The sequence below is a fragment of the Myotis lucifugus genome, unplaced genomic scaffold (assembly GCF_000147115.1).
Source record: "Myotis lucifugus unplaced genomic scaffold, Myoluc2.0 scaffold_366, whole genome shotgun sequence".
Classification (NCBI taxonomy): Eukaryota; Metazoa; Chordata; class Mammalia; order Chiroptera; family Vespertilionidae; genus Myotis; species Myotis lucifugus.
In genome coordinates, this window is record NW_005871414.1 from 344,285 (window position 1) to 359,204 (window position 14,920).

The window sequence follows — 14,920 nt, forward strand, 5'->3', positions numbered from 1 at the left end:
ATAGAAATACATGTACATTCTACAACAGATCATAAGAGGTCAATCATAATTTGATTAATTTTTTTTCTTTATTGATTAAGGTATTACAAATGTGTCCTTGTCCCTTCATTGTCCCCCCCCCCAACCTCCAGTCCTGCCCTCACCCTCACCCCCTGTATTTTTTTAAATAAATGTCGGGAAAAAATTGAATCAAAACTTCTCAGATTAAATACATATTTTTATCTAACTGACCCTTCCTCCAGGCCACTAAAATTAATATAAGAATAAAAGAAGGCCCTAACTGGTTAAACTCAGTGGATAGACCATCAGCCTGCAGACTGAAGGGTCCCGAGTTCAATTCCAGACAAGGGCACATGCCTGGATTGTGGGCTCGAGGCCCAGTAGGGGGTATGCAGGAGGCAGTGATCAATGAGTCTCTCTCATCTTTGATATTCTCTCTCTCGCTCTCCCTTCCTCTCTGAAATCAATAAAAAAACATATTTTTTAAAAAGAATAAAATAGGTATAAGCTCACCAGGATGAATAGGAGGTAACAACAGAAAAGAGATGTTCATAAATCTTGTGAGATTGAGCACTGACAACTGACTTAGAAGAGCAGAGAAAGCTGACACTTTGGGGTTTACAGAGGTTTGCCAATGAAATTCATAACGTAGAACCTCAGAGGAGCTCAGGAATTGGCAATCCTTGATACTGCCAAAGGCAGGGGGGAAAGGTTGTGCCTAAAATTCTACAGGGAGATTGGTTAAAATTCTACATAGGTTGCTATAGGACCCCAGGTCTCCTCTGCATCTCCAAATAACCAGGCAACAGAGATTTATTGTCAGGAAACTAAACCAGTAAGTTTTTGAACACAGGTAGATCAGGATCATGGTAGGCAAACACCAAAACTAATAGGAAGAAAGAAATAGGTAAGTTAGAAAATAGGTATATGTTTTTCTCAGAGTTAAGAAAAGACACTGCATCTATAAAATGAGAATAATCTGTTCCTGCTTTGTTTCCATAAATATTTCATTCAAATTTATTATATTTTTATTATAACTTTTATATGCATATAGAAATATTCACAAGTCAAGTGTTCAGCTTGAGGAATTACCACAAAGTGAATACGTTTTTGAAACTACCACTCAGATTTAAAAAATATAGCACTACCAGCATCCTAGAAGCCCTGCTCTTCTCCCCTCCCAATAATCACCCTCCTTCTTCTCCCAGAGGTAACTCTATCATAACTTCTCACATCAAAGATTAATTTCAACTTTATATAAATGGAATCATGTAATACATATTCTTTCATGTATACATCCTTTCTGAAAACATTGCGTTCATTGCGTGAGATTCATCTGTGTTGCTGCTGATTTTCAGTACTGTATAGTATTCCACTGTGGAGTATAGCACAATTAATTCATTTTAGGCTATTTCAAATAATGCTGATAGAATCATTCTACATTTCTCTTGAGGGATCTGTGTATGTGTTTCTTTGGGTATTTATTGAGGAGCTAAATGGATATATACTTCAGCATTCTATTTTTTCTTATTATTTTCTTATTGATTTTTTTTTTTAGAGTGCGAGAGGAAGGGAGGGGGAGAGAGAGAAACATCTATGTGCCCTGACCTGGAATCGAACTGGCAATCCCTTGGCACATGGGACAATGCCCAACCAACTGAGCCACACTGGCCAGGATCATACTTCAGCATTATTAATTTTAGTTATGTTTTTTGAGTCTAGAATGTTATTAGATTATTTTTATAGTTTCCATTCCTCAGCTGAAATTTTCTCTGTTCTCATCTAATTTCTTAAATATATTAACCAAAATTATTTTAAAGGCCTTGGTTCATAATTTCAGTATCTGGCTCTCCTGTAGATCTGTTTCTGTTGCCTGTTTTTCTCTTGGTCTTATCTCTTGGTATATATATCTGGTAAATTTTAAGTAAATACTGGACAGAAACAGAGATATTATAAGACTCTTACTGTATTGTCCTCCTCTAGAGATATAGAACCAAAAAATATAAAATAAAAAAGAAGCCCAAATGGCTAAAAATAAGATGGAAATGTTTAAAATATTAGAAGTTAGTCCAAGAGGTTGACCATCAGAGCAATAAGATTCTAAGATGAGAGACTAAAGAAAACAGAACAGATGAAATATAAGATTTCCCAAAATTGAAGGCCAGGTGTTCTCAAATTGACTTAGTTCATTAAAACAAAAAAGACTTATCATTTTGTAATTTCAGAGCAGGAGGTAAAAAGAGAATATCTTTTAAACTTCTAGAATTGTTTTAAAATTTAAGTTACATACAAAGTATTAGGAATAAGAATGATGTATGATATCTGACTTCATACAGTAACATTATATGATAGAAGACTTTGGAACTATACCTTCAATTGTCTAAGGAAAAATAATATTCAGCTTAGAATTCTGTACCCATTCAGTTTATCAATTAAATGAGTACAGAAAAAAGATATTTGCAGACATGCAAGATTTCAAAAATTTATTTATTTATATGCCTTCTCAGAAAAGATCTGGAAGATACTCTCCAGAAAAATTAAGAAGTTAATTAAGAAAAGGGCATATATGAGACCCAAGAAACAGAGGATTTCATGCAGGAAAAAAGCAAAGGGAATTTCTGTAGTTATGGTTAAAGGAATTCAAAGGATGACACACCTGTGCAGTACATTCAGAGAATAGTCAGTCCAGATTTTAGCAGAAAAATTGAGGTTTTAGAAGGAAAGTCTCCAGGAAAAGTATGTATATGATAGAATATGATGTGTTTGAACCTGGAAAATAAAATCACACAACTGAAAATATTGAGCGAATACTGATGCTGTTGTGATTTTACAGTGCTAGTGAGGGGTCTGGGAAGAATTATTGTTAAGAAGGTAGAAACCCGATGACAAAGCAGTGATCAACTCCAAGGAAAACAAAACGCCATACAGTGAAAGAAATGGAATCATAGTCTATCGTGTGGCTCAGTCTATTTAACTTTTTCTTTAATAGACTATTTTTTTAAGAAGTTCTAGATTCACAGAAAAATTGAGTGGCAAGTGCGGAGAGTTTCAATATGCTCCTTTTGCCCACACATCCACAATCACCCAAACTATGACCGCCCATACCAAACTGGTGTCTTTGTTACAGTTGTTGAGCGTACATTAACACATCATTATCACCTGAAGCCCATAGTTTACATTAGAACTTTAAGTGAGTGATTACATGTATGCACCCCTATCATGTCATTCAGAATACTTTCACTGCCCTGAAAGCCTTCTGTGTTCTTCCTGTTCATCCCTCCCTCCCAGTTACTGTCCGGCAACCATGGATCTTTTCACTGTCTCCATAGTTCTGCCTTTTTCAGAATGTCACGTATTTGGGACCATGCATCATGTAGCCTTCAGGTCGACTTCTTTCACTTAGTAATATGCATTTAAGATTCCTGCATGTTTGTTGTGTGTGTTTTTAGTTTTGGTTTTTTGTTTGTTTGTTTTTTTTGGCTTTATAGCTTGTTTTATTTTAGCACTGAATAATATCCACCCCATTGTCTGGATGCACCACAGTTTATTTATCCAGTCATTTAATGAAGGACATATTGGCTGCTTCCAAGTTTTGGCAACTAAGAATGAAGCTGCTATAAATATTCTTGTGCAGATTTTTGTGTGGACATAAAATTTCAACTCATTTGGGTAATTACCGAATAACACAGTTGCTGGTTTGTATGGTAAGAGTATGTTTAGTTCCATAAGAAACTGCCAAAGTGTCTTCCAAAGTGGCTGTACCATTTTGCATTCCCACCAGCATTGAATGAGAATTCCTGTTGCTCCATATCCTTGCCTGCATTTGGTATTGTCAGTGTTTTGGATTTTTCCATTCTAATAGGCGTGTATTAGCACAGCTTTTTGACATAATCTTAATAATGTAAAACACTAATAACATCCCAAAATTATGAAAAAAATCATATTTGGAGGATGTGGCAAAGGAAGGAAGGTGGGGTGCTGGTTTAACAATGCTAAATCTTTTTTCCAAAATAGGAAGTCAGAGATATTTTCTAAAATTGTTAACTGCAGAAATGTTAGTATAAGGCTACTATTTATAGAGGCCCGGCACACGAAATTCATGCACAGGTACGGTCCCTAGGCCTGGCCTGCGATCAGGGCCATCTTCCCCAGCTGCCTGCAGCCAGCCCTGCCCCCTGCCACCACCCATCCCCAGTTCCCCATACGCCATCGCCATCGGGTGATCGGTGCCTAACAGCGGGGGAGAAGGGACTGAGAGGTGGGCTGTTCCCGCCCGCTGGCCAGCCCCGCCCCCGCCGCAGGTGGCCATCAGGCGATTGGAGCCTGCCTGCGGGGGAAAGGGATCAAGAGGTGGTCAGTGCGCCTCATAGTGATTGGTCCAGCAGTCGTTCTGGTCATTCTGCCGTTAAGGTCAATTTGCATATTACCCTTTTATTATATAGGATATAGAAGTAAATGCCAGAAGATTTAGAAGAGATAGCCTGGGGTGGGGTGGGAGCCAGGTGGAGGGGAGCAAAGGGCATGTGTTAATATGACATCATGAGTGGATCTAATGTGTCAAAAGAACAGGGAGTTCAGTATGGTTCATGACAGGGGTGAGAGGTATGATGTAACATAATGTTGCATCACTAGGCTACAGATTTTGGGTGACAAAGATGAAGGGCAAAGTTCCTGCCCTCAGAGTTCACTGTGGAATTATAGACACTAGAAAAGTTAATACTACAAAAGTTCATTCTGAGGACAATTAGATAAAAGAGGGCAAAGGATAACATAGTATGGGGTACAGTGAGTGTCCCTGGTCAAGGAGATTGGCAGCAGAAGTGATAACAGTGTTGATGATGATGATGATGATGGTGGTGGTGGTGGCAGCAGTGGCTGTTGTAAGCACGTAATATATTTGGACTTAATTAAATGCTCACAACAACCCTATGGGGTGGTTGTTACTATTACCCTCATTTTACAAGTAGGGAAGCTAAGGCATAGAGAAGTCAGATAATGTGCCCAAAGTCACACAGCTATAGAAGTAATAGAAGCAGGATTTGAACATTGGCAGTAGAACTTGAGTTTATGCTCCTAATTATACAGTGTACTGCCTCTCATGGGAGGATAAGAGGAAGAGGAAATTTAAAAAGGAAAGATACAAGAGATGTCATGAAATAAGAATGCCAGGATGTGGTGACCAGCTGTGTTTATGGTGTCTATATTACAATTAATAATGGATATCTCTTTGTCTTTCTTTCTGAAGGAAGAGTCCTTTTCTTCTGCAGAGACAGATTAGTTAGTCATAGTGTTGAGACTTTTATAACAGGGAGATTTTTTACCTGTTTCTTGCATTCCATTCTGGGATTCAATAAGTAAATATTGTATTAAATGCTTGTTTGAGCTCAGTACTGTGTTGTCCTTTGGTTTATTTAAACTTCTACCATTTAAAAAAATATTTATTGTTGAAAGTATTACATATGTCCCATTTTTCCCCCCATAAACTTCTACCATTTTAAACTCACTTAAGCTTGAAAGTGCTGCCTAATCCTTTGTTGTTCTGTTTATATAGTGAATATAATAGAAAGTGAGTTACTGGAACCTTAAAATAGCAATTAACTAATTTTTCACTTTCCCGGAGGAATGACTTATGCTGGACAAGTAGTAAAGCAGCTGATGTAACTTAGTTTATTACTTTTATGGTTCCTGAGGGGGCATGGAGTGGCATTTTTAGGTATTTGCATGACTGAATTATTGACTAACTTGCATTGTTCTGCATTTAAAAACAAAACAAAACAGAATATGTGTAGATAGATAAGAGAAAGAGGAGAGAAAAGAGAAGACAGGAAAGAGCAAGTGAGTGTCCATTAAGCATAGATGTATGCTATGCAATAATGACTTTACAGGTCTCTTGACTCCCCAATTCAGTATTCTTTCTAAAGTATCAGTACTGGGAAGTTTGTGTTCTGTGTTTAGAGATGCAAGAAGAGAATGATTAAAAGTATAATTTCATTCTGAGAGACCCTTGAGGGAATGGGTTGGGTCTCCATATTTTTATCTCTCCCACATGACCTGACACCAGTAACCTGTCATAAATGTTTGATGAATTAATGAAGTAGGATTGGCTAATTGTTTGTTCATTCAATTATTCATTTACTGTCTGTATTCAATAAACTTTTATTGAGTGTCCAGCAATGTAAAGAAAATTATCCCTTCAAAGGCCACAGAAAAAACTAGAAGCACTGATGTCTTGCATTAACAGACTCAATGAGCAGAGAAGAGTCTTAGAGGTCATCTAATTCAATGTCTTAATTACACATGGGAGGAAAACCAGGCCCATTAGTTATGAGGCATCTTGTGTTGTTGAGGTCACAGGTGAAACTCGAGGCCAAGCCTCTGACTGACTCTTCCTTCCCCAACAGTACACAGTTTACTTTTCTTAATAACTAGAATGGTTTAGTGTTTTTAATAATTAACATTGTTGAGTGTTTTCCTACCTCTCTCTTTATCTCCAGGTCAGGTGAGTGCACATCAGACCCAATCTCATCAGTTTAAAGCTTCATTCCCACTCCTTCCTACAGGAGAACTGAACTCAAAATGCCCTTGCCTAACAAACTACTGTAGGACAAGAAAGGGGATAAAATCTCAGCATTGCAGAGGTGCCCAGCAGGCAATAATAGATCCCACAAATATGGGTCATGAATATCTGTATATCCAGACACAATTATTCAATTAAAATATCAATTTTATAATTAAATATTATAAAATATTTATGATAGAACTTCATATCTCAAAAACTCTAAGGATAACAGTTCTATTTATAACAGCATCCAAAATAACTAAATATTGAGGAATAAGTTTCAAGGGGGTGAAAAACTTCACTGAAAACTGTAAAACATTGCTAAAATAAATTAAAGATAATCCATATAAATGGAAAGACATTCCATGTTCATGGATTGCAGGACAATTTTGTGAAGATGTCAGTATTACCTAAAGGGATCTAAAGATTCAATACAATCTCCCTCAAAATTTCAATCGCCTTTTTTGCAGAAATGGAAAAGCTGATCTTCAAATTCATAAAGAACTTCAAAGGGACTCAAATTGCCAAAAATAATCTTGAAAAAGAATAGCAAAGTTGGAGCATTCACACTTTCAAATTTCAAAATTTACCTGAGAGTTACAGTAATCAAAACATTATAATACAATTAGGATAGACATATAGACCAATGGGATAGAATTGAGCCCAGAAATGAACCCATACATGTGATTTTGGTAAGGATGCCAAGAACATTCAATGGGGAGAAAACAGTCTCTTCAACAGTGGGTCTGGGGCAGTTGAACAACCACATGCAAAAGAATGAGGCTGGACCCCTACCTCACACCACATGTAAAAATTAATTCAAAATGGATCAGTGACCTAAATACGAGAGTGGGCAAAAGTAGGTCTACAGTTGTAATTCAAATAATACAATAATTAATCAAGAATAATACAAGAATAAACTCTGTGTTTCATGTACTCACAATTGTAAATCTACTTTTGCTTCCCCTCCCCCTGTATAAGAACTAATAGGAAAAAAATAGAGATAAATCTTCAGGATCTTCAATTTGGCCAAGGATTCCTAAATATGACTGATACCAAAAGCACAGCAACAAACATTTTTAAATAGATAATTGGACTTTAAAAGTTAAAAACTTTAGTGCATCAAAGGAAGCTATCAAATTGAAAAGCCTACAAAGTGGGAGAAAAATATTTGCAAGATAGGATATATATTCTGGTTCTACATACAGGGAATGTATATTCTGATTTAATCTGGTATCTGGAATATGTAACTGACTCTAATAATTCAACAAAAAGACACACAACCCAATTAAAAAATGGTCAAAGGACTTGAATAAACATTTTTCCAAAGGAGATATATAAATGGCTGACAAACACATGAAAAAATGCTTGACATCATTAGTCATTAAGGAAATGCAAATTAAAATCACAATGAGACACCTCTTTACACTCACTGGGATGACTATAATGACTTTTAATGGAAAATAAGTGTTGGCAAGGGTATGGAGAAACTGGAACCCTTGCACATTGCTAATGGGAACACAAAATGGTTCACTTGCTGTGAAAACAGTTGCTGTAGTTCCTAAAAAACATAAGCATAAATTACCATATGACCCTGCAATTCCACTCCACGGTATATACTAAAAAGAAGGGTAAGCAGATACATGTACATGTATGTTAATAGCAGCATTATTCGTAATAGCCAGAATGTGGAAACAGCCCAAATGCTTATTAAACGATGATTGGATAACCAAAATGTGGTATGTAGTATACATGCAGACACCAAATGTCCAGAGTAGATAAATCTGTAGAGATAGAATTCAGATTTGTGGTTGTCAGGGACTGAGGGCTGGAGGGCATGGCAGCAGCTGGTTAGTGGGGGTGGGATTTTACTTGATGATAGAAATGTTTTGGAGGTATATAGAGGTGGTGGTTGCCCACCATTGTGAGTTTGCTAAATGCCACTGAATGATTCACTTTAAAATGCTTAATTTTATGTGAATGTGAATTTCTCCTCAATAAATTAGTTCTTTAAAAACTCTAACGGTATTATTCACTCAGGATAGCTAAGTTTTGGTTATAATACAGGTTTATTTATCCCTTTAAATATCAAGACCTTTTATTATACAAAAGCACATACTAAGATGTGGTGATTTTTGTCAACATTGTAATGAAAAATTTTACATAAGTATTTGTCTCTTATCCTATATAATAGAACTAATATGCTAATTAGACCAAACAGCAGAACAACCGTCTGGACGACCTTTCAGACGAAGCCTGGGCTGTGAGGGCTGACCAAGGCTGCGGGGGGCTGCGAGGGCTGAGCCCCTTACACAAATTTCGTGCATAGGGCCTCTAGTTAATAATAAACACTTATGTAGCACTTTTTATGTAACAGGGACTATTCTTAGCCCCTTATATACATTAACACATTTAATCATCACAATAACCATATGAGGTAAGTATTTTTATATCCATGTTTTAGAGATAAGGAGAGTCGGACACAACAAGGTAAACTACTCTGCCAAAGCCACACAGCTAATAAGTGGTGGAGCTAGAATGTGAACTCAAGACCCCTTGCTCCTGTTACTGTTAACCCCTATAGTATAATGCATAATATCTTCCCCAGTATACAGTAGACTTCATAAAGGCTGGGATTTGAGTCCATGCCAGGCCTAGAGAAAAATCTAACACATATCGCAAGTGAATGAATGAACAAACAAAAACTATACTGACTTTGTATCAATATTTTCATAGACTAAGTGTTTATAACCCCTAAAATTCATATGTTGACACTTAATCCCCGAAGTGACAGTATTTGGAGGTAGGGCCTTTTGTCAGTGATTAGGTCATGAGGGTAGAGCCCTCATTAATAGGATTAGTGCCCTTATAAATGAGGCTCCAGAGATCTCCCTCACCCTGTCTGCCATGTGAAGGTATAGCAAGAAGATGGTCATCTCTGAATCAGGAATAGGACACTCCCCAGACACCAATCTGCTGGTCCCTTGATCTTGGACTTCTCAGCCTCCAGAATGTGAGGAATTAATTTCTGTTGCTTATAAGCCACTCAGCCTACCATATTCTGATATAACAGGCCGAAGAAACTAACAAATATTTTGGCAGTTAGAGACTTTTGTGTTTTCTGCTTTTCTCTCCCTGGTGTTTCAGAGAGGTGAGATTTTATATAAATAAGGCACTGTGCTAGACACTGCAGGCTATCCCCATATGAATAAGATGAATATCATTGAGTATGGGACCAGTGAACTACTATAAAGTTAGTCCTTATTTAAACTATATGAATTAGGAGAAACCATGACCAAAACAGATTTCTAAATCTCCCTATTTTACAAGTGAGATGATTTTTAATGTATAAAGTACTTACATATGTATTAAAATTGATGACTTAATTTTTAAAGCTAGTTAAGATACTCATCAAAGTTATTAAACACCTGACAGAATGGTTCATTTTCTGGTGACTTTATAGCAAACAGGGTTACAGGTCACTCAAACATCCTAATGATACATTGACTTATACTGGGAGCAAAGACATCAAAAAAAATAAAAATAAAACCACCATCTGGTTGTGTTTGGATACTGCATGAGCAAATCTGGCAGCTTTCTCATAGCCTTCCCTTTCATGTACCATTTTGTCATTCTGAGCTGACCATTTCAGCCAACATTATGTTCTTTCAGATTTGTCAAAATCTAAAAGTATTTTAACAAAAGCAGTTTAAACTCAACTATGTCATTTTTCAGACATTAATCAAGCAGTCTGGAAACACAATCTATTCCAGAAGGACAATGCAGACAGGCTCTGGCCCCATAATATCTGATTGCCGGCTTGATTTGTTATGTGCCATGTAGGGAGAAAGTTGTGATATCCCAATAAAATGTGTATGGAGTCCTGCTTTTCAAGATGTAGCTGGGCAAAGAACAACCAAAGAGGACTTGGCAGCTGTGTTTCATCTGGGTCAGCTGTTATTAAGGGGCTTTTGTCCATGACCACTTATTGAGCATCCTCTTTGAACCAGATGCAGCACTAAATATACAGTGGGATTATCCCTCCATTCTCTTCCATGCTGGCAGCACTTTGGCAGAATTGTCTTTCTTTCAGTTCCTAGCATGCACCAGAGTCCTTTTGCCTTCAGTCTTCAAAGGCTCTGTTCCCCTCATCTGAATGAGCACTCCCACCCCATTTCACCAGGCCATTTTCTACTTATCCTTTGACTCAGGTTAAATGTGTCTTTATCAAAGACTTTCAGTGACACCCTATACTGGTAGATATCCCATTACCTCTTTCATAACACCTTGTACTTTTCCTTCAGAGCACTTAACAGAACTATAATTAAATAGTTATTTACCTATAATTAGTTTCATATTCTCTGCTAGGTATAAGCTTCAGGAAAGCCAGGACAGAGTCACTCTGAGTCACCACTAGATTCCCAGCCACTACATGAGAGTGTTTGACACAGAATAGAGGCTCAGTAAGTGTTTGTTGAATGAGTAACTGAATGAATGCAGACAGACCATGCCCTCTATTTAATCACAGTATAGCACTGTTTCATTTTTATTGCATTATCTATGCTCTTTTCAGAATTCTTATTTTTAAATTAAGCTATAAATGCTAAAAAAATAAAATGACCTAGGACTTGAACATGGTGGGGGTGGTTAGTGATGAGGTGGGTGGTGGGGAGATGAGTTAACTTCCACTTAGGTCTATCAGAACATCCAACCACCAGGGCATAGTGTGGTTTCACAAAAATGAGACTAAAGCCCCTTTCCATGTATTCTCTATAAAGTCTCAAAGAAAGTTTGAGAGTCAGTAGTTGCTAAATTAAATGGTCTTAATGATTAGCCTTTATATTAAATTAATAAACCAATAGGTTTTTTATTGATGGTTTTATACTACAGAATTTTTCTCAAATAATAACCCAATAAATAGTGAAACAGTTCTGGGTACAAAGAGAGAGTAGATATATAGAAAGAGAAGGTGACACTGAGGGGATTTGAGCTTTTTAATATGAAATCTGATTTGCATGTCAACCATGTTCCTGTAAGATTCAGATTGCCTGCACTAACGTGGTTAGTGTTTACACTTACATATGATGGTTTTTGAGGGATGATTGGTTGAATTTTTCTTACTACTCACATGCACATATTTACAAACAAATTTTTGCACTATATTCTAAGATTTATATAAAAAAGAAAATAAAAACTATACCTAAGCTAACCATCAAAACTTATTTTACATGTTGGTATATTTCCTTGTCTTTTTGCCATTTATACACTTATTTGATTTTCTACAGTTGAGACAGAGTTTCATATATATATACTAGAGGCCCAGTGCATGAAATTCATGCACAGGTAGGGTCCCTAGTGGGTGCTGGCTGTTGGCTGGGGCCTCCCATTGCCTGGTGGGGCTGGTTGGAGGGAGGAGCCGTGGGTGGTTGGCCAGCTGCCCCCGCCTCCTAGTCGAACTCCAGGTTGAACTCCCAGTCAAGGGGACAATTTGCATATTAGGCTTTTATTATATAGGATAATTTTCATTTAACTTCTTTTAAATCTTCACCTGAGGATAGGTTTTTATTGATTTGAGAGAGAGGGGAAAGGAGAGAGAAAAGGGGGGATATGAGAGAAACATTGATTGCTCACCCTGGTATGCACCCTGACCAGGAATCGAACCCACAACCTAGGTATGTGCCCTGACCAGGAATCGAACCTGCAACCTTTTAGTGTACAGAATAACATGCCAATCAACTGAGTCATCTCGCCAGGGCATTTAACTTTTTATCTTGAGTCTTTCCCATATCATTAAGCCATCTTCATAAATACAATTTCTTGTGGCTCTACTGGAAATCCAAGCTGTTTATTTTTCAGAAATTATAAACATATATTGACATAGACCTTTGTCTGAGTCTTTTATTTTTTTTACTTTAGGATAGATTCATAAAGTGAAATTACTGAGTAAAATGGCATGTACATTTTAAAGGCTTTTGATACATGTAGTAAAATTGCTTTTTTGAATGCTAAGAGCAATTTAATTCCTATTTGCTACATATGACAAGGCTTAATATCTTTGCCATATAAAAGGTCATACAAATAAATGAGAAAACTGTTCTAATAGTAAAATAGATTAAGGCTATGATCAGAAAATTTACTAAAACTAAAATTTACGTAGTCATATAAATATATATGAACAACATCAAATCTCACTAGGAATACAAATTATAATAAAAATACTATATTAATTATAATAACTTTTCAGTTGAAAATATTCAAAGATAAGATTTATTCTTTATTTTCTTCTTAACATTAGGGGAAGCTGAGTAAAGGGCATATAAGAACTCTGTACTATTTTGATAACTTTTCTATAGATCTAAAATTATTTCAAAATAAAAAGTGAAAATTGTAATTTGTTCATAAATAGCTGTAGTGCTTATTCAGTAACATCATTGTACTTACTGATCTCATATAAATAAGCCAGAGAAATCCCAGAAACCTTCAATGAAGTATACCTAAGTAGCTCTTCTCTCAAGGTACATTCTAGTATTAAAAACAAATATAAGCTATTTCCAGTGAATGCTCTTACTTATTGCACAAGTCTCTGAACCTACTCCATATGTTACATACTCTCTCGTTTAATCCTTGTACAGTCCTAGAAAATAAGCAGTAAAATGATCAGGCTCATTTTACAGATGAGAAAGCCAAGGATGTAAGGTTGAACAATGCATCCAAAATCATATTCTAAAATGATTTACTTTAATTGGTTTCATTTATAAGATCTGTCCATTTGGCAGAAATGGCTTACATTTGGGGATTGAATGTTTGTCTTTATTTCCAGCTGGATATGGTGTACCTTTTCCAACAGATGAGCCTACAGACATTATTCCACGGAGCTGCCAACTAACGACAGATGTTCCACAAGTCACACAGCTGCTAAACATGACCAAACTCCGCCAAACTATAATAAAACTCGGAGGTCATCCTCTAAGCTCAGCAGAATCAGGTATGCACTTGGGCACCTAAATTACAAGCATAATTATTTGTAAGACCAAAAGAAAGGGGAAAAAACAACCTTGCAATTAATCTTTGTGGCTTGAATCTAAATACTACACTTCAGCATTGACTCATGTCAGTGAAATATTATTTTAAACTTCTTTTTAGCAACTAAAATTTTCCTGGAATTTTTACATAATAAATCAAAACATCCTCAATTATTCCTCTCCTTTTCCTACATGCTGCCATTTATACCTCCTAAACATCTCTTAAATCTGTATTTCTGTCTTGTTTTTCATTCATTGTTCTCCTCCCCAATGTCATTCATCTTAGCCTCTCAGTTAATCTCCACATTGCTGTAAGAACTCTCTTTCTGATAATAGAAATAGAAATATGATCCTGTCACTCTAATTAAAGACTTTTTAAATTAAATGCCTTTTCAACTATCTTAGAAAACAATGTGAAAAGACCCTTTGGAACGCACACAAAGCCAGCCTCCTGTATCCCAAGCCTACAGCACAGTTTTCTTTCCGGACACCTTTCCCTCACTCCCCATGTGTGATCGCCTGATCACTCTGTGGGCTTTCACATGTTTATATTTGGGGATTGCTGTTTCGTTGGCCTAAAATGGCTTCAAAGCTTGCCTTTCTGCTTGGAAAAACTCCCATTTACCTTTCTAGACCAGTGGCTCCTAACCTTTTGTTGGCCATGCCCCACCTAAGCATCTCTAAAATCCTAATGCCCCCTGTGACATATAATTCTTATTCAAAAAGTGAACTCCTGCCGAAACCGGTTTGGCTCAGTGGATAGAGCGTCGGCCTGCGGACTGAAGGGTTCCAGGTTCGATTCCGGTCAAGGGCATGCTGGCACATCCCCAGTAGGGGGTGTGCAGGAGGCAGCTGATTGATGTTTCTCTCTCATCGATGTTTCTAACTCTCTATCTCTCTCCCTTTCTCTCTGTAAAAAATCAATAAAATATATTTTTTTAAAAAAAGTGAACTCCTGTTTATGTGTAGTAAGCCTACAAGGCCATTAACTTGGTCTAAACAAGCTTCCAAAGAACATAGCATCCATGAAAGAAAAAAATAAAAGAACAAAAGGACAGTTGAAATACTGAGGAAGAAATCACTAAGATGTTGTTAAAAAATAATAATATGAAGTGATATGAAAAAATAGCAAATAAAGTTTCAAAACATATAATAAAGAACTGAAATGCATACATATGTCACAATATATATTTATATACTGTATATGAGGCCCCTAGAACCATAAGAAATGCAAAACATTCACTATTAATAACTCATTCTCGAATTGACCCCTTAAAAATGAAATTGCCCTCCTGTAGGGTGTGTGCCCCACGTTGGGAACCACTGTTCTCTACCCAAC

The 14,920-nt window shown here is 36.7% G+C and overlaps 1 protein-coding gene across 1 annotated transcript in view; it reads left to right on the plus strand.

The window, feature by feature from the left end:
- The window catches only part of CUNH3orf67 (chromosome unknown C3orf67 homolog), a 219,539-nt gene that overhangs the window by 101,798 nt on the left and 102,821 nt on the right, over positions 1-14,920 (plus strand). The window contains exon 7 of the mRNA XM_014466898.2: positions 13,380-13,544. Within this exon, the coding sequence (XP_014322384.1) occupies positions 13,380-13,544 (165 nt within the window). The remainder of the gene's footprint in view (positions 1-13,379; positions 13,545-14,920) is intronic.